The 18,092-nt window shown below is 39.8% G+C and overlaps 2 protein-coding genes across 22 annotated transcripts in view; both read left to right on the top strand.

The window, feature by feature from the left end:
• Positions 1 to 8,937, top strand: part of tacc2 (transforming, acidic coiled-coil containing protein 2) — a 52,215-nt gene extending 43,278 nt beyond the window's left edge. For 10 of the 20 annotated variants that reach the window (XM_078931400.1, XM_078931398.1, XM_078931394.1 and 7 more), the window contains 8 exons: positions 562 to 621; positions 3,051 to 3,194; positions 3,537 to 3,613; positions 4,619 to 4,662; positions 6,212 to 6,372; positions 6,453 to 6,559; positions 7,917 to 8,037; positions 8,131 to 8,937. In XM_078931400.1, coding sequence (XP_078787526.1) covers positions 562 to 621; positions 3,051 to 3,194; positions 3,537 to 3,613; positions 4,619 to 4,662; positions 6,212 to 6,372; positions 6,453 to 6,559; positions 7,917 to 8,037; positions 8,131 to 8,196 — 780 coding nt within the window. In that variant the 3' untranslated portion in view covers positions 8,197 to 8,937. The remainder of the gene's footprint in view (positions 1 to 561; positions 622 to 3,050; positions 3,195 to 3,536; positions 3,614 to 4,618; positions 4,663 to 6,211; positions 6,373 to 6,452; positions 6,560 to 7,916; positions 8,038 to 8,130) is intronic. The other 10 variants (XM_078931393.1, XM_078931397.1, XM_078931395.1 and 7 more) reach the window with 1 other exon arrangement.
• A 1,071-nt stretch (positions 8,938 to 10,008) lies between these two features.
• Positions 10,009 to 14,689, top strand: ly6pge (lymphocyte antigen 6 family member pge). Of its 2 annotated transcripts, XM_078931423.1 has the most exons (4): positions 10,083 to 10,220; positions 10,308 to 10,391; positions 12,964 to 13,080; positions 13,945 to 14,689. In XM_078931423.1, the coding sequence occupies exons 2-4, from the start codon at positions 10,331 to 10,333 to the stop codon at positions 14,145 to 14,147; spliced, it is 381 nt and encodes a 126-aa protein (XP_078787549.1). In that variant the 5' UTR covers positions 10,083 to 10,220; positions 10,308 to 10,330; the 3' UTR covers positions 14,148 to 14,689. The 2 variants fall into 2 exon arrangements, with proteins under 2 accessions (XP_078787550.1, XP_078787549.1); XM_078931424.1 differs by lacking the exon at positions 10,308 to 10,391 and having other exon boundaries at positions 10,009 to 10,117.
• The last annotated feature ends 3,403 nt before the right edge of the window (positions 14,690 to 18,092 follow it).

The following is an 18,092-nucleotide window of genomic DNA, read 5'->3' as shown; positions in this document are numbered from 1 at the left end:
CACACAAAATCCTCCGCGCGCCCTTAAGAACGCACGCAGCTTGAAACGGAAATGAATACAATGTAAATTAACAATTAGAACGCAGTAAATTTGTCATATTTCCTCGCGAGACGAAACGTCTGTTGTAGAATGAGTTTGTGTGCTTCTGAAAGCGCGCTCCTGTGTGTAAAAGGGAGCCGCGTGGCACGTGCAGCGCGGAGGCACTGAGAGCGCGCGCCTTTGAGAGAGAGCGGTGGGAGAGAAGGAGAAAACAGTCTGAAAGAAAGAAGGAAAGTCTGAACACAGGACTAGCAGAAAAAGTCAATTATCAGGAAAGATTAATGTGTTTAATGTGTTTATTATAGCTCCATTCACGCGCCATATGCAAAACTTAACAAAAAAAAAAAAAGTGCGGTGATGCGGTTATCGTCACAGCCCTACCCCAGACTAACTAATAACCACTAACCAGCAGCTGCACAGCTTCAGTTAAGGTGGATTTGTGTAAAACCAAAGAGTCGGAGCAGGCCTCACACTTCTTCTCTGTGTCTTTTGTCTGATGCTGCTGATCCACACATTTTACAGTCGCGACTCAAGAAACCCGGCCCTCGGCGGTGGAACATTAACGGTTCACCCTTACTCAAAGTAAGAGGAACGTGGTAGCCCCTTGATGTGTCCTGGTCCATATCAACCTGCAGTGTGGTCCAAGTACTTGGTCAAGAACACTATTTCAGTGTTTCTTTTCGTTTTTTTAGGAAACAGGACCCCAAAATTTAAACCAATCAAGAACAGAAATGAATGTTCTATGTCAGACCTATCAACCAGTCCAAATACTTCCAGACTGCACTCCACCCCCTGTAGACTCCAGAAACCCAACAGGCAGATGTTACTTTTTCTTTTACCCAACTGACATCTACAACCACACGGTCCCTGTGTTATCTGTCGTTGGAGAATGGTTATCTTTTTCTTGCTTTTTTTGTGTGTACTATGAATTTACTCAGCTTAATTTGCTTTTTTTTAATGTAGGTTTAAAGGCCGTGTCACACAGCCGCTACAATTTGCGCATTGTCCATGTATGAAATTTCGTTTTTTTTGGTGATACATGCATGGTTTACAAAATTCAGAAGTGTTTCGTGCGGTCGTCATTCTTCGATGTGCGGAGATGTCCGTCTGGGACTTCGGCCAACGAGTCTTAACGTGAATTCGGTTTTGTTCAAAAGCTTTGATCAGTTGAGGCTCATGCAGGTCATGCATAGTTTACGTAGTTCATACTACGTTATTATGTGTATCATTTGCAATTGGGCTTGATTCTTGCGAGATGCATACGCAAAATAGTGGCTTTCCACGTATGTCTAACAGACTTTTCACTCATGTACTAATTTTATATTGTGTACAGGGCACACATGTCATGTTAAAATTACGTAACTAACAAACGAATTGCTAATAATTGCATATTAACAGCGCAATAATCACGCGCAGTTCCTGGACGATTGGCATATTGGGTGATGGGTATGTAAATCGGCAGATCTTTCACTCCTCCAGTAGTCTATACCGAGTGGGGGGTCTCGGCTGGGAACTTTTTTACTTAAAACAAAGCATGGAGCTGACCATGGTGCTGACACGAAAGGATTTCTGGTCAGAGCCCGGAATGCCAAAGTGCAGAAATTCAATGAAGCGCAGGTTTACGTGTTCTTGGTTTATTTGTACTTCTTCTGTGGTTTGATTTGATTCATTTTTGATACATCTGTGAAGGTTTCACATAAAGAAGCACAACGTTTATTACTTTTTCCACATGTATTTACGTGTGACCAGTTTTCATGCAATATGCACAAATTGTGGCAATGTGACACGGCCTAAAGTTTAGTTTGTTCAATGTTGCTCTACTTTTAAATGTTATAATATCCACATTATAGTTATTGAGACAGTCAACATTTGGGTTTGACTCCATTGTTTGTATTTAGTGTATTAAAAAGGACTCTACAGTATGTTTGTAAGCAGATTTGTCATATTTGTTTTCTTTTATTTCAATATGAGATTATTTTTTATTTGTTTATTTTAAAAATCTTTTATATTTCTGATAAAGGATTATCGTAGTACCGTCTTCCCTGCTCTCCTGAACTTTCAGGTAAACCATGTACATATACGTCTGATATTGTGTATTTTAAAACAGGAATAAGCAAATATGCAGATGATAATTTGACTTTAATCTGTAAAGTCCACAGAACATTTTAAATCTTACCCTTAAATGAGAAAATGAAAAACAAAAAATTTACACATTGTTTTCCTATTTGTTTTTTTTGGTCCTTAGTCCCTTCAGGAGCATGAACATGAACTCCGGCATTGATTTCTAAATTTTCATATTTTACCGTCAAAATTCTGAACCAAAAACAAACATAAAAGGCACAGTTTTTTTCTCACAAGATTTAAGACTTCTAAATGACTTGGGATATTATTGCTTTCTTTTTTAAATAAAGCTGATTTTCTTCAAGTATTAGTAAATCTCTGCCTTGGAGGCCTCACTATTTCATCATATCCTCCCATAATCCATCCAAAGTTTTAGAGACTAACTAGTAGAACTAGGATTTTATTGGGGATGACCTATTTTATGAGGAACCATGGTCCTTGCATCATAATCTCTGACATTCTGAGGACCGTGTAGGCAATTTTCCATGCGTTGACATAAATGAACACCGTGCTAACAGTGTTTCCCCCCGGCTGTGCTGTTTGCATCTTTTGTTTGCTCTCTTGCTTTGGGTTCAATCACATTCGAAGCCTCAGAAAACAGCAGGCGACCGTCACTGCTCGGCTGGGGCCAGCATCAGCCAATTACTCGGCTTATGTGGCAATGAAGACTGCTTCATCCAATCATGCGGCAGCTGACCCAGTGTTCAGGAACATCACCAGCTTGACTCATTTGCGCATTGATTTTGGTGTGCGGTAGATTTTCAGAAGCTCGGGAATTGTGTTGAGATTTGAGCCGCAGGATGAAGCTTTTCCGTCTGCTACCAGTCTGTTTTTTGTAGATGGTCATGTTTCCATTTATGTCCCTCCTCTCTTTTGCTTCCTGGAAGCAGCACAGAGACTTCTCCTCTTCGCTAGAGAGTGACGTACCCAAGAGCTCGCTGTACTCCCGGACCGGCACCACCAGCTACATCGACGGGGAGAGTCCTCACCTGCCCAGAGATCTGGACCACTCATTGGGAATTGCACGAGAAGAGGTACACGTTCCATTTACTAATTATTGATGCCGTTTTTTAAGTTGTCCTGTCCAACAGCTGAGCAAACAGATGAGAGCTGAAGGCCTCTTGTGTTGGAGATATTTTACTTTAACAACAGGAGGTTGTGGATCTTCTAACACACCAGGTGTATTTTTAAAAAACCTTTTGGAATTTAGGCTAAACTTAATGTAAATTACTTCTATTTGTACAGTTTTTTTGTTGGACCAGACAGAAGAGAAGACAGAGGGATGTTATAGAGGGGGGGCATAGGAGTATGATAATAGATGGGGAGAGGCTTGTTTTTTTAATCAATGTTTGAACTGGTTTTGCTACCTTTTCCAGATTGTGACAAAGGAGAAGGAAGTGCTAGAGTGGAAGAGGAAGTATGAAGAAAGTCGGCAGCAAGTGTTGGAAATGAGGTACAAAGTGACACCCTGAACCCGTTTTTCTTTTTCTTTTACTGATTTCAGACTCTGCCTCAGTCAGACAGCAGAGTTTAGAGCTAGTTGAAGACGCCTTATGGTCTTGCTAGTTGCATCTAACATAGTGCTTTATGTTTGTTTACTAAATGTTTGCTTTGAACGCCACGCAGCAGCTTGAACGTTCCGCTTTTCTTAAACTCCCAGACGATCCTCATCAAGCGGCTCTCGATTGAGAGTCGAGGAAATGGAGATAAGCTGCATATTTGGTGTCAGCAGGTGGTGTGTGTGAGTGCAGCTGCCTCAGTTAATGTGGATAAGACGGGGGCTTACCTCATATGTCTGATTGAACGGGGGCTTAGAAGCTAAAGGGGAGCCAAGGCTAATCAATCCTCTTAGCTTCTGCAGCCTGCTTTGCTAAAACAAAGCTTCCTACTGAGTCCCATCATAAGTAAAGCCAAATCTCCCCCTAAACGAGCCTAAAAAACAATTTAGAGAGGAACTGTTCTGTCGTTCAGGTCATACAAACTCCTGCATTGAAGATAATCTTATCTTCTATACCTCATTGGATATTTCTGTTTATCAGTCCTGGTCTCGGTCCCTGCCGAATCCCTTTTGGAGGCAGGAGTCTATATCGGCTGGTGTTGGTTGAAGGTGTTGCAACTCCTGAAAAAGTCGCCATTCTGTTGCAGGACCACAAACTCACACTCACATGCACACCTAGGGGCAATTTAGATACACCAATTAACCCATGACGCCTGTTTTTGGACTGTGGGAGGAAACCGGCGTGCCACACCTGTACGAGGAGAACTTGCAAACTCCACACAGAAGGACCCCAGCTGGGATTCGAACCAGCGGTTTCTCGCTGCGAGGCCACTCTAGCCCTGGCCGCCCTAGCCATATTTCATGCAGTGGTATTTTCATATCCTATAGTTGCTGATAAACATGGAATACATGCCATCATGTCATGTTTAACCCCCCCCCCCCAAACACATTTTTCCACAGGAGGATTGTTGCTGAGTATGAGAAGACGATTGCACAGATGATAGGTGAGTTGTTGTTTTTTTTAATTCTTACAAGGTTTGAAGTTTGAATTCACATGGAGATGGTCCCAGTTTTTGCACCACAGATTTTTGTGCTGCACTTCATGATGTTTGGAAGCATGTTTGTGAAGATTCTCTGTCATCCAGGTCATGTTAGCGCAGGATTCTGTTTTCTTGAGGGGAGCTGGACTTCAAAAGGTGGATCTAGAAAACTGGATTGTCTTCTAGATTGACTCTTTAAAGTCCAGTTAACAGAATCCTTCGACGTTTGGAAGCACTTTTGCACTGACACCTTTGTGAAATACCTTAAAGACCCATTCTGATCGTCTTGATCCCTCATTTTGAGTGCTGGTGACGTTCCATAAATAAACCGTGATAAATCGGCGAAAGCTGTAAAATCCCTCATTACACACTTTATCTACTTTTTTTCAGACTGACACGAACATTTTCACACTTTTCTCTCATGTTTAAACTCCCATCGTTCAAACCTTCAAAGAAAAATAAGTCCAGGAGTAGAGAATGAAAACAAAGATCTGATCACGATTGAAGATTTATGTCAATTTGTCAAGTTGTATGTATGTATGTGCAGCGTCCCAGCACAAGAGTCTCATGATTGAGAAAATCAACAGCCAATCAGGATGTAGCACACAATTTAAAAAGCCAAAAATATAGAATAAACAAACATTCAGAAATGCAATTTTGGGCATCATTTTCTTAAATACATCTGCCGTCATCCAAAAATTGCCACCAGAACATGTAAAAAACATCAAAAACATGATTTTTATCAGAGTGGGTCTTTAACCTTTAATGCTTTTTCTCTGCATTTTTATTTATTAACCACAAAGCCAAAGATTTTGGAATTACCGGTACTCATCTTTCCCCACTACATGCTGCTCTCACCCTCATCCCCTTCTGTCCCCCTTGAGGGTTTATTTTCAGCTAATTTAATTTCTTGCCTTCATTGAAGCACAAAAGAGAACCACGTGTCTCTGCTCACTCACATGTCCTGACCCCTCCTGGCTTGACCTAACGCACTCCCTTCTTTTCTGTTCTGCTCCCATTGTTGCCCCCCCTTTCTATTTGATAACCCTGACAGGCATGCCAGGTGAGTAGGGCTGAGTTCACCTGTCTGTGTCAGCCGTCGTCTCAGAGACGGGAGCCGATGCGCTCGCTGTCTTCATCCCATTCAGTGCCTTTTTCTTCATCTGTTATGTTGCACTTCTGTTAAGTGTTAAATAAAGTTATTTAAACAAACAGGTTTGATCTCATTTTAAAACAATGCAAGAAATGGAATGGATAAACTTGATGTATTTAAGGGTTGTGTAGCTGTGACATCTTCTGTACCTTTTTGTTTTTCATTGTTCTGTTTTTTTGTTTGCATGATACCAATTTATACGATTACTCACAGAAATTGGTCAAACGAACAACTAACCTACAAAATCACCTTTAGTTTAGTAAATCAAATCATCTTTGTGAGTGTTGTTGGACGACGTTAAACTTAGTTTTCCCGAGTTGAACAGACTGATGATCTCCGACATGTCTGTGTGTCTGTCAGAGGACGACCAGAAAGAAAAGTCTCTGTCCCACCACACCATCCAGCAGCTGATCATCGAGAAGGACCAGGCCTTGGCCGACCTCAACTCCGTGGAGAAGTCCCTGGCTGATCTCTTCCGCCGGTATGAGAAGATGAAAGACAGGCTGGAGGGCTTCCGCAAGGTAACCCACAAATTTACCTCTTTGAAAGTAGCTTTAAAAAGGCTCGTGAAGAATTCAAAAGGATCTTTTCCCTTCCTTAGAATGAGGAGATTCTGAAGAAATGTGCTCAGGATTATCTGTCACGGGTGCAGAAGGAGGAGCAACGATATCATGCCTTGAAGATCCACTCAGAGGAGAAACTAGACAAGTGAGTCCATATGTACGAACCATTGACTGTATCGGATAACTGGACTGAGTAAGTGTGACCTCATCCACAGAATATGGTTGACTCTCGGAGTAACAGCTGTTTATTTCTTAAAATGGGATTTTGACTTATTGGAGTTGGCACGTACTTCCTGTTTTTGAAACGCAGAAGGAGGAGTGGGTCACTCAGTCCAGGCGTCACGTACAGTCAATGGTATGGACCTCATATGCAGTCATTGGTCTCCAGGTGGCAGATCTGAAGGCAGCTTTTCAGCTCTGATGTCGTCATTGCAGCATCGCCAAATAATAATCCATTAAAAAATCAGCAAAAAAATATCTGATGTATAATTTATTTTAAAATTATGAGGTTGATGAAATTAAATTACCATTACTTCATGAGCATCATGTCAACCACAGAAATGAAAGTTTTTTTTTTACCCATAATTCAAAGTTATATTCAATTTTCAATTTGAAAATGCATTTCGCAATTTTTAATTCAATATGAAAATCTGAAAATCAGGCTTACATTTCTAAAAGCAACTTTTGAATAGAAGTAAAATCGATTGTATTTTAACCCATAAGAACTAAGGCCCATTTTTCCTTAAAAATCAAATTAAGTGGAAAATACCACAAACCAGTCAGACCACTGAACCCATTTCTGATCATTTTCGTTATGCTGGTGTCAGCGTGAGTTATTGTGGGTTCAATTGTCATGGCTCCATAATTCAACTGAAAATGCATTTTGCAATTTACCGCTGCTTTGCATTTTTAAAAGTAATCTAGGGGTCACTTAGTGAACTGATCAGGCTCCAATTACTTTAATTTTCAAACTTGAATGCAGAGATTAACCCCAAAATAACCATTCATATTATATTTGATACTTACATTTCTGAAACCCCTGTCTTATTAGCATGAACATTTTTTGCAAGAAATGTTTTGCTAATTTTCTAAACTTCATGGTGAGAATAACTCCCCTATTGTTATTCTTTTTCAAATGACTACTTGCTGTCATGAAAAAAAAAACATTATTAGTTGATACTTAATTCTTGATAATACATGTTAAAAATGTGTGGATTAAATTTCTTTTTCTGAACATTTATGTGAATAATTTTTCATCTCCCAGGGGTTCATAATTGACACTATCTATATCTCATACAAAAATTGATATTGCACATTTTTTGTGGATTTCATCAAAGGGTTTAAAAATCTTAACTCCAAAAAAATGCGAATGATCTGTCCAATCTTGGGCTTTACAAGGTCTAATGTTGAGCTTGAGTTTCTGGTGTTATTACGGTCGTTTGTATTTGTTTGTCCATTTCTGATGGAGTACTGGACACTTGACATGTTTCTCTTACCTTCAGGGCCAACGCAGAGATAGCACAGGTAAAGAGCCGTGCCAAACAGGAGCAAGCGGTCTACCAGGCTAGCCTGAGGAAGGAGCAGATGAAGGTGGACTCCCTGGAGCGGACGTTGGAGCAAAAGGTCGGAAGAGAGATGGAAAACCAGAGGAAACGTCACCGAAAAGCTGCTGTAGTGTTTGTTTTATGATTGTTTTTTCTTTCTCTTCTTCCTCAGAACAAAGAGATCGATGAGCTCACAAGGATCTGCGATGAGCTGATCTCCAAGATGGGGAAGTGTTAGCAGCAAGGCAAGCTGGCTTGACGCAGAACCACGGAGGTTTAGCTTTCCAAAAGTTCTATGGGAGGTTCTATGGGAGGGACTTCGCTGTACATTTTCTGGTCTCCCTGTGCATTGTGCTGTTCTGAGACCCGGTACAAAGTTTTAAAAGATTTATCATATCACTAATGAGTGTGTCTGTGTGCAAGTGTGTGTTTGGGACTGAGGGAGTGTTTGTGGGTTAAATGATGTTGCCATGACAGCCACTGAGGGAGAAGACTGTTTACCTGCTCCTGTTGTTGTCTCCTCTGGATCGTAGAGAATGCTAGACTTTGGAAATAAAATAAAAAAAAGATTTATGTAGAAAATGTTGTAACGGAACACAAACTGTCACTGGTATAATTTTTTTTTTGCATGTAAAAAAATACAAAAAAATGTTATTGTTTGTACATATTGTACTGTAGGAGAGTCCCAGTATAAAATGAATTGTGCATTTTTTTGATAAACAAGTTATTCATCCGCTTTCTCTCATGTAACCGTGTAGATATTTGTCATAGCTTTTTCAATGAAATTGTGTAACTTTATTTTTTGGATTTAATTTTGATATAAATCAAACTAATGTTGTTCAGTTGTGAGGAAGAGCTGAATTTGGAACAAATGTGCTCATCCTGCAACAGCTGTCACGCCCAGAAATACTCTGCACAGCTACTGTACAGCATCGGCTTATGAAGTGCAATAAAACATGGCAATACAGCTTGACATTAACGCTTTTTACTATGACTTTTTTTATATTTAACGCTATTTGTTTGGAACAAATGCATAAAACATTCCACTTTACAGTCCAGGGAAATGGAAATTAGATGTCATGCATTCTTGTTTCTAGACATTAGTATTTTACAGCCTCCAAACCCAGTTTATCTTTTGAAATTCAACATCGACAGAAATTCAAATACAGCCACCAGAAAATACATGATTGAAGATCATGCAAAATATATTTTAATCATTAATAAATGAGACGCCACAACAAAAGCATTAGGGGTGAAGATGTCCTGGTTTAATTTTCCTCTGCCTTAATAATACATTTTTTATTTTTTTTTTTAAACAAGGGGAAGAGTAAATAAAATAAAAATGAAAGCTGCAAGTGGTGTCAAAACTGTGACAAATTCATGAAAACCGCCTTTTTTTCAGAATGGCGGCTTTTCTGTAGGTTTCATCTCCATAGCAACCATTTTATTTTTTGGTCACCTGGGGGTGACGAACAGATCTATGAAAAGTTTAGGAGAATCTGCAAAAGTAAATTTTTGGATTTCCTTGGCAACAGAGTTTTTTTTAGTATGTTCATATCCTATATTATTTAGTTTTGTTCAGCTTGAGCTAACCTTTCATGTATTAGATCTTCACAATACTCCCGGGTAAAAAAAAGTAAACAAAAAGAACACGACCGTGTTAAAGCCGTTAGAAATCTACAACTTTAATTCCAACATTTCTTCCCCAAGTAGCTTCCTAATGATACTGAAGGAGTTTGGAGGTGATAGATCGAAATCCCCAGCAGGAGGTACTAAAGGTGTTTTTAGTTTTTTAAATGCAAGATGGCAGCCTCATACCTGAGGTCAAAGGTCAACAAAAAAACACTGTTTTCGTTGGAGTGGGTCTTGATGTTTCATTTCTCAAAACATTAAAGTATTTTTCACATCTATCACACACAAAAAAGCACTTATAATCTCTGCTTCACACACAAAAAAAACTACAAAAATTCAAAAGAAGAGGCTTTAAACGTCACAATGGGTCATTTATGGCACAAAAGTGTTGCCATGTGGCCTCAAACTTAAGCAAATTAGTGTGGCGCTGCGTAAACTGCAAGATGAGCTACTTAGAGCTGTCGGCATCAGATTGACTCAAAGACTGAAGCGGATGTGAGCTCAGGGAAGAGGCAGACCTACGACAGGTAAGGCTGTGTCAGAACGTTTAGGTGAAAGGTTGGGGTCGTCCAAACCGAGGAATATACTGTTGTCACCTAACTCCCAGCTGATGGCCCACCGGAGGAGCCGGTAATCTCCTGCACTGTGTGTTTGATAGCCCAGATTAGGCTGAGGGGTCTTAGGGAGCAAACAAGCTGCTTTTCATTGTCTGATCAGGACCAGCAAGGAGCAGCAGCACCATGAGAGCTGCCCACCGCCCTCTGCTGTTCCTCCTTTTTGTGTTCCTACTGCAAACCCACTGTAAGGATGCACTCTTTTTTTTCTTCCATGTTTTGTCGTGTCTGTTCTCTGTTCACCTGTCGTTCAGTTGTGTCTTTTTTAGAAGCCCCCAGTGTAACAGTTTGTCACTTTTTTGTGTGTTTGTCTCTGGAGGTGGTTTAGCTCTTCAAAATGCCTCTGTGCCCTAACACTAGAAGATTGCACAGTGGATTTCCTCTGTCAGATATTTCATCAGACGTCTTGGCTTGTGTTTTTAACCATCATGATGACATTAGTGTACCAGAAAAAACATTAGAAATGTGTTCTGTGGTCCACTTGGCCTGTGGTGTATTACACATAATTTAAGGAACAATAGCTCCAGGTTCTTATTGGCTAAATATTTGTGAAGTATTGCTTCCGTCATCGTTTACCTGTTTTTGACAGATGTTTTATGCAATTGTTTTTTTTAATTCTCATCCAAGTCTGAAGTGATTTATACAATGTTGTGTGTCATCCTCTGTTGAAACCAGCATGCAATCCCAGCAGCTAATCTCTTAATAGGCCTGGAGGCTAATACTTGCAGCATGTGTGCATCGTGGCTGTGGAGGCCGATTAGGGTCGACACAAACTCCCAGCATTACACACAAAGATGAGCAATTCAAAACAACAACAACAAGTACGATGTTTTTTTTGAAGGTTTTTTTAGCTGTCTGTCGATCCGTTTTTGTTTTTTTTCCTGATTATTTTTGCAGTATTTTTCTTACATAAAAGATGTTTCAAGTAGCAAACAAGCTTAAAATCTAAGGGTCTAAGAGCAGGGATGCCCAGTTTAGCAGTTTAGCCATCAACTATTGTATTTTATGACTCATTTTATGCTTTTGTTCAATTACCAGTGTGAAACTCATCGAGACAACTATGTTGGGATTTTGGGCTGCACAAATAGAATTTGATTTTTTTGATTTTGATTGATATTTTCTGTAGAAAAACAAACTTTTAGTGTCTGTCCGGCTGACAAAAAATTAGTAACTTTTGATGGGCAGCAACTTTTAAATACTCACTGAAGGAAAACTGGGTTTTCAACACGCTGTTGTGGCATTTTTCTGATGACGGAGCACATGTAGAACGACAATTAAGCATAGAATAGCATTTCTGAGTATTTATTCAAATCATGAATCAGGAGAAGATGAAAAAATAATAGAAAAAGGTTGTATTTGTAGAAAATTAGCTGGGCGGGGGCCACAAACTCCCTGCTCCACTCCATTCTGTAGACATCTTTGTGTTTTTCTCGTCTGAGCAGACATCTGGCTCTAAACTGTATGGCTGGATGGCTCCAATATTCCTCACTATTTCTGTTGCACAAGTAATGTTGGGGGTGTGAGGGTCTGTAAGCTAGCAGGAGAGAGTGTAAACAAAGAGCTCTCAGCAGTGGAGTAGCTCCATGCCAACGGTCTCGCCCACAACTCAGAGGCAGGTTTCTGTTTAATCATGTTTACTGTATTTTCCACATAATGACAGAAAACAAGACAAAAGATAACACCCCCCTCCACTCCCTCCCTCCCTCCTACTATCAGCAATTGCAAACATTTTAATTGCAGCTAATCATTAGGAAATGTATACGCATAAGTAAGTATATAAATGTTTTAAGAAGACATAAAAAACACATTGTCAGGATATAGTACTAAAATGCTTAACAAGTGTAAAATGTAAGATAAAATAAAAGCCTTCAGTGAAAGGCTATTCTGTCACTTTGTAATAATTGAAAAAAGACAAAAACGGCTTCTATACTTATTTACGAAGACGCAAATTTCTAATGAACTACTGACACTTTGCAAAAACTACACTGCAAAAACAGACCGGCTAAAATTGAGTAAAAAGAAAAATCTTTAAAATGAAAAAGAAAAGCATGTCTTCAATTAAGCTAAAATCTGGGGGAAATACTTTTTTTTTTGAAAGAAAAACCTCTTAGTTACTAAGAATAAGATTATTTGGCTTATAATAATAATATCCTTGCAAAACAGAATTTTGACCTGTTTTTTTTTTTATGACGAGGGTTTCTTAACTTTCTTTAGATCCAGTTTAAGCAGTGTTCGTCCTAAAAAATGACACAGATTTTTTTATTTTGCCTAAAAATAATTAAATTCTCACTGGTAACACTTGAAAATAGAGGAGAAGATGAGCGGGGTGCGACTTTAAAGCATCTGGGGGCTCCAGCTCTGATCCGCTTAGGAAGAAGCATCCATGTCTTAAATCATAGTGGAGTTAAAAATCTGACACTTTAACAACTATTTGTTCCTTTTGCACTGAAAAGATGCACGACACCACAGCGATGTGACTCTGAAGTTAATTTTGGAAAAGCTGTGAGAAGGAACAGATGAATTATTCCTGTTTCCTCACTTTGGTGTCACCGCATGAACAGAACACTGTCACACATCTGAAAAGCCGCGATGCTCACAAGTCCATAAATCAGTTCAATGGTACGTGGCTGAAAGATGACAATTTGGGAGTGGAAGCTGCAATACTTGCCCACTTAATTAACTTCACAAGCTTCATGGTGAGATGTGGAGTTATGGAAAGTTTGCTTTAGCATCAGTTTTTTGTTTTCTTTTGGATCCAGGTGAAGCCTTAAGGTGTTACACCTGCATGGGCTCCAACAACGAAGACTGCAACAGACAGGGCTCCAAGTCCTGCCCCAGCTACTCGGATGCCTGTGCCGTGGTGGTGGGACATGAAAGTGAGTCCAGCTGCTCGTTTTCAAAGTTTCGTTTTTCCTGACAATCATTCCCATGAAAACCATTTATCCATTTGAAATGAGGAGGATCTTTGCTGCTCCTGTTCCTGATTTTTAATCCATGTTTGTGTGTTTTTTTTTCCTTCCATGCTAGGTTTACCAAATCAGTGCTATTAGCTTTTAGACAATATTTTTTAGAATATAAAAAAAAACCCATGAATGTTTAACAGTTTTTACACAAAAAATTTAACCCTGGAAAACCTGTGGGATCAAATTTAGCTGTTGTTTTGTATTTGTTTCTTAATTATTTGGTCACTGGTACCGAGAAGGACCGTCTAAGGACAGGGATGCCCTATTTAGCTCAGTCCGTTTGGTTTAGTTTAGCAATCAGCTACTGTATTTTTTTTTTAGCTGATTTTATGTTTTGTTGGACAATTACCGGTGTGAAGCCCATTGAGACAACTGTCTCGTAATATTGAGAACTCAAGAGGGAGCTGTTGAGGCAGCGAGGATGAAGATGTTGAGGTTCTCTTTGGGAGTGTCTAGGATGGACAGGATCAGGAAGGAATCCATCAGAGGAACAGATCATGGTGGAGGTTTTGGAGATGAATACGGGGAAGCAGATGGAGATGGTTTGAGACGGGGAACAGTGATGATGTTCGTAAAAGGATGCTGAGGTTGGAGCAACCAGGAGGAGGGGGATTAAGAGAAGGAGGACATGAGGGTGGATGGTGGGAGTGAAGAGGATGCAGAGATTTATTGGAGGCAGATGATTTGTCAAAGGGAGCAACTGAAAGACAGAGAAAAAGGAAGTTTGCAAGCACAAAAAAAAGTCAATCTTTAACCCTTTTTAAAATTTCCTTCCAGGTGGGGTGATGAAGTCGTGTTCCTACAAGTCTTTCTGCAGCCAGGCCAACAGTCAGGGCTACAGAGCTCCAGGAGTGAAAGTCCACTGCTGCTACAGTAATGACTGCAACATGACAAGCTCCGCCTCTCGGCTGCCTGGCCTGAACTTCCTGCTGCTGCTTTGTCAGCTGCTGATGCACGGTTGGTTCCTGACACACGGCTGAGCTCAGTCAGCCAATAGGGACAGAAACGCCAACTGCAATGCCAAATTAAGATGCCTGTTTCGAGGCTGCAGCCTACAAGCCACTGCTCAACACTTGCTCTGGTAATCTGGAGAAGACTTTCAGCTTGAACCCATTCTATTGATGGAAATTATTCGAAAAAGGATTAGAAGTGAAGGAAGCAGAAACTTCTGCTGCTTTTTCCAGTATTTAGGAGTTTTAATCAACTACGTCAGAAACAAAACTATATTAGTTTTCATCAAAGGAACTCTTCAGACAAATCTTTTTTTAAGCATTTGTTCACCTAGTAACATTGGAGCTGATCTAACGCACATGCTTCCAGGTCTAAATGTGGAATGCTGAGCTTCTTAAGCCAGAGAGTTGTAATGCCATTAGTTTCTCACCTGTCAATCACCTACCTCAGGTGTGTGAAATCCTCGAGAAGTGAGAAAAATCTCTCTTGTGCTCTGTAAATCCCTGCAATCGCTTTACACGCATGTGGCCAGGTGTGTTAGTCTGATGAGGCTAATCCTTTGTGTTTTAAGTCATTTAGAGAATTATAGACTTTACAGAGTCTGAGTGCACTTCCTTACAGGACGGATGAAGAACGCTGGTATTGCTCTACGATCTCCCCAAAACGTTGTGTCCACTTTACATGGCGGTTGCAGGAATTCATGTTGTGACGTACATTAAAGACACTGTTTGTGTCTTCGTGCATCATATATTAAGCGTTTAGGATGCTAAAGTGACAAAATACATTTTGTGAAGTGTCCATACTTACAAACCTCCCATACTTGAAATGAGTATTTTTTGTTTTCACAGACAATTCTTTGGTGTAAATTTGAATTAACACAAAATGTGTTTATTTTCTGTAAGACATGTGATGTGTAGTCTTTAGCGGTCAAATATAGTGCAGTGTGGTTCATGAATACTGACTGTATCCTTAAAGAAGAATCATTTAATAAAACAAAAATCACATATTTTTCTGCAGTGAAATGTAATAATTTTTAAGCTATTTGCTTTGGGTTTTCTTTTAACACATAAAAAAGGGCTTTTTGTGAAACAAAGATAATCAAAACTTGGGAAATGAATACTATGATGATGTGTGATAAGCCCATCTGGGCTTTTTACATGTAAAAATACGGAAAGAAAGAAAACAAATAAAACTAAAAAGAAGATAAAAATACAAAAGTCAACAATGAAATCATCAAAATCAAATTTTTATCATAATGTTTAGCTTAGTTAACTTTTATTTTCTCCTTATATTTTAGATATGTACAGAATATATTAATTACCACAAATAATTGTTCATTATTCATCAAAACTTACTGATACATTATAACAAATCTATCCTTCATATAGTAACTGGAGAAGTTTTTTTTACCCAATTTATCAAATAATCAAAACTATTTACCAATTTTGAGCGGTGAAAGAAAATTAGACCTGTGTTTTATAAATAAGAGGAAGACGGTCTTTTATGGTGTTTTAGGGGTGAATTTAATCTTTCCTAGTGACATTATGATAGTAACTGTTTGGACTTTTACCATGACATAACAGGAAAAGTATGTGTGCGATAAATATCAATATCATACATGTTTAACATTTTTCTAGAGAAAAGTGAGGCGTGATCAGAGTAAATAGTTAAATGAACAAAAGGTTTTTGCAAAAATAAAGTTTCGCCCCCGAAATAGTAGGAAATACACTCGCCTATTACAATAAGAGATCTAGATATCGATAAATGAAAGAATAATTCAACGTTGACATAACTAAAAGGTAGACATACAGTAGCTTGTAAATCTTCTGGTTATGCCCATCGGATATTTTCTCTTATTTGGACCATTTTCCGTAAAGCCTAGAGATAAATGTTGGTAAAAATCCCAGAAGATCAGCAGTTTCTGAAATCCTCAGACCAGCCCATCTGGCTCCAACAACCATGCAGCGCTCAAAGTCACTTCAATCACCTTTCTTACCCGTTCTGATGCTCGGTTTAAAATGCAGCAGATCGTCTGGACCATGTCTTCCTCCCTAAATGCACTGAGTTGCTGCTGTGTGATTAGAAATACTATTTTATATCCTTTTCCAATAAAAATTAAAGGAATTCTGAGTAAAAATACCTCTATGGATGTTAGGGAACCTGCTCCCCTGCAGTTTGGGGATTGTCCACTGTGGGGCAGTCTAGCCACACGCCTTTCATCCCACAAACAACCATCAAAGCTAAAAAAGACAGTTGCAGTTCTTATTGGCCTCTGAAGCTCTGCTGAGATATGCTTGAGTCAATAGTTGTAATAATTGCACAGCTTTACTGCCGTGTGGTGGCGTTTCCACAAAACATGGGCAAATATTTCCTCTAATTACTTTTCTGAGCTCGTGACCCCCCCCCCCCCCTTCCCCCATGTCTTGCTGCTCTCTCCTTTGACAACTAGGTGTGATAGTGTGAAGGCATTGCCCTGAACGGGATAAACACTGACCCTGAACTGTAAATCTTTCGGCATGGATAGCCGGCGCTTTGGGCGCTCACATCCGTTGATGACAAAAGGAGATTTAAAAAAAAAATCCAGGTTTGTTTTCAGCTAAAGTCTGTAGATCGGGTTTACGTGTTTACCACTTTTGTTGAACTGCCCAGGTACCTTGTTGCCATCAGCAACACTTTTCACCAACAGACAGACCTTCAGGTTTGATGGACTTGAGAGGAAAACAAAACTCCACCTGCCAAAGACGGATGTCTCCGGGCAAGAACACCAGTCACCACTCTACACATATATTTGCCGCCTGAACTATAAAAAAAAAGAAAAAAAAACTAAATGTCATTGCCATGGCAACTTTGCAGTTTAAATTGGAGTGTGTTTAATCCCAATCCTTTGGCACCTGAAGACATTATTACTGTAAATCCCACTGTCAGTCATCAAAAGGATGAGCCGGCTGCCCTTTAAGGGAGTTTGTGTGAACGTATCACTTCAGGCAAGTTGTGTTGACACAGCAGTGTTGTCCAAAGCAGACCAACAACCTGGAAATGTCACTTAAATGTTCATTTCCTCAAAAATCAATGGATTTTGACGAATGTTTCCATGGCGTCACATCTTTTTTTCACTTGTCTCCATTGCCTGATGACATGATCTGTTTTATATTCGCTGTCGTACGTTTTCTTGTCTCTTGTGGCCAAACAGCTTCTGCATGAACTGAGCTGATGACATCAGGCAGATGGTCTGGTTAGAGTCTCTCCCGAACAAAGAGTTGAACTTCTGAACTGTTGGTGGAATCCAGAACCTGTTCATTTAGGCCGGCGTCCCCCCTCCCACTCCATTTCCAGTCGCCCCAGCATGAATCCGACTTTTTCTGGCTGCTCTAAATCTCGGATGGAGAACAATAACATAAACAAGACAATAAAGGGAACGCCATGACATGTCCAGGGGAGACCCGGCTTTACCATTTCAGCTTGGATCGGCCGTTGCCATTAAAATGACTGCGAAGACGCATTCAAACCACAACATAAAATGCTTCTGTGGGGAGGGAAGATGAGCTCTCAGGGGGGAATGAGCGGGTGTTAGATGATGGCTGTGTTTACAAGTGCCGGGGTCCTGGCTGGTCGGCCTAAGTTCACCAAACGGTCACCGGTTCTGAGGTCTTCGGGTCTCGGGACTTTTTGAAAAAGATCTGTGAAGCAGAATTAAAGTGATCTTCCTCCGGACTCTGGACAGAGAGCCATGTTTTTTTTTTGTTTGTTTTTTTGGACAGATCCAGTGTGTGGAGTGAGTTCAAGAGCTACTTTAACATGCAGTTAAGAAAGCTCCCTCTTTTAATATTATTAAGGAAAGGGAGATGTTCCTGAGCAGGAAAATCACTGCCATAACTGCACAGTATCGTCAATGGTTTGTACACCTTTGGGAAATATATGTATACTTGCACAAGTTTAAATTGTGGCAACACAATCATAGATTAATTGTTTATTAG

Source organism: Oryzias latipes, chromosome 15 (assembly GCF_053564925.1).
Source record: "Oryzias latipes strain Hd-rR chromosome 15, Olatipes_Hd-rR_3.1".
Classification (NCBI taxonomy): Eukaryota; Metazoa; Chordata; class Actinopteri; order Beloniformes; family Adrianichthyidae; genus Oryzias; species Oryzias latipes.
This window is presented reverse-complemented; position numbering and strand designations above follow the sequence as displayed.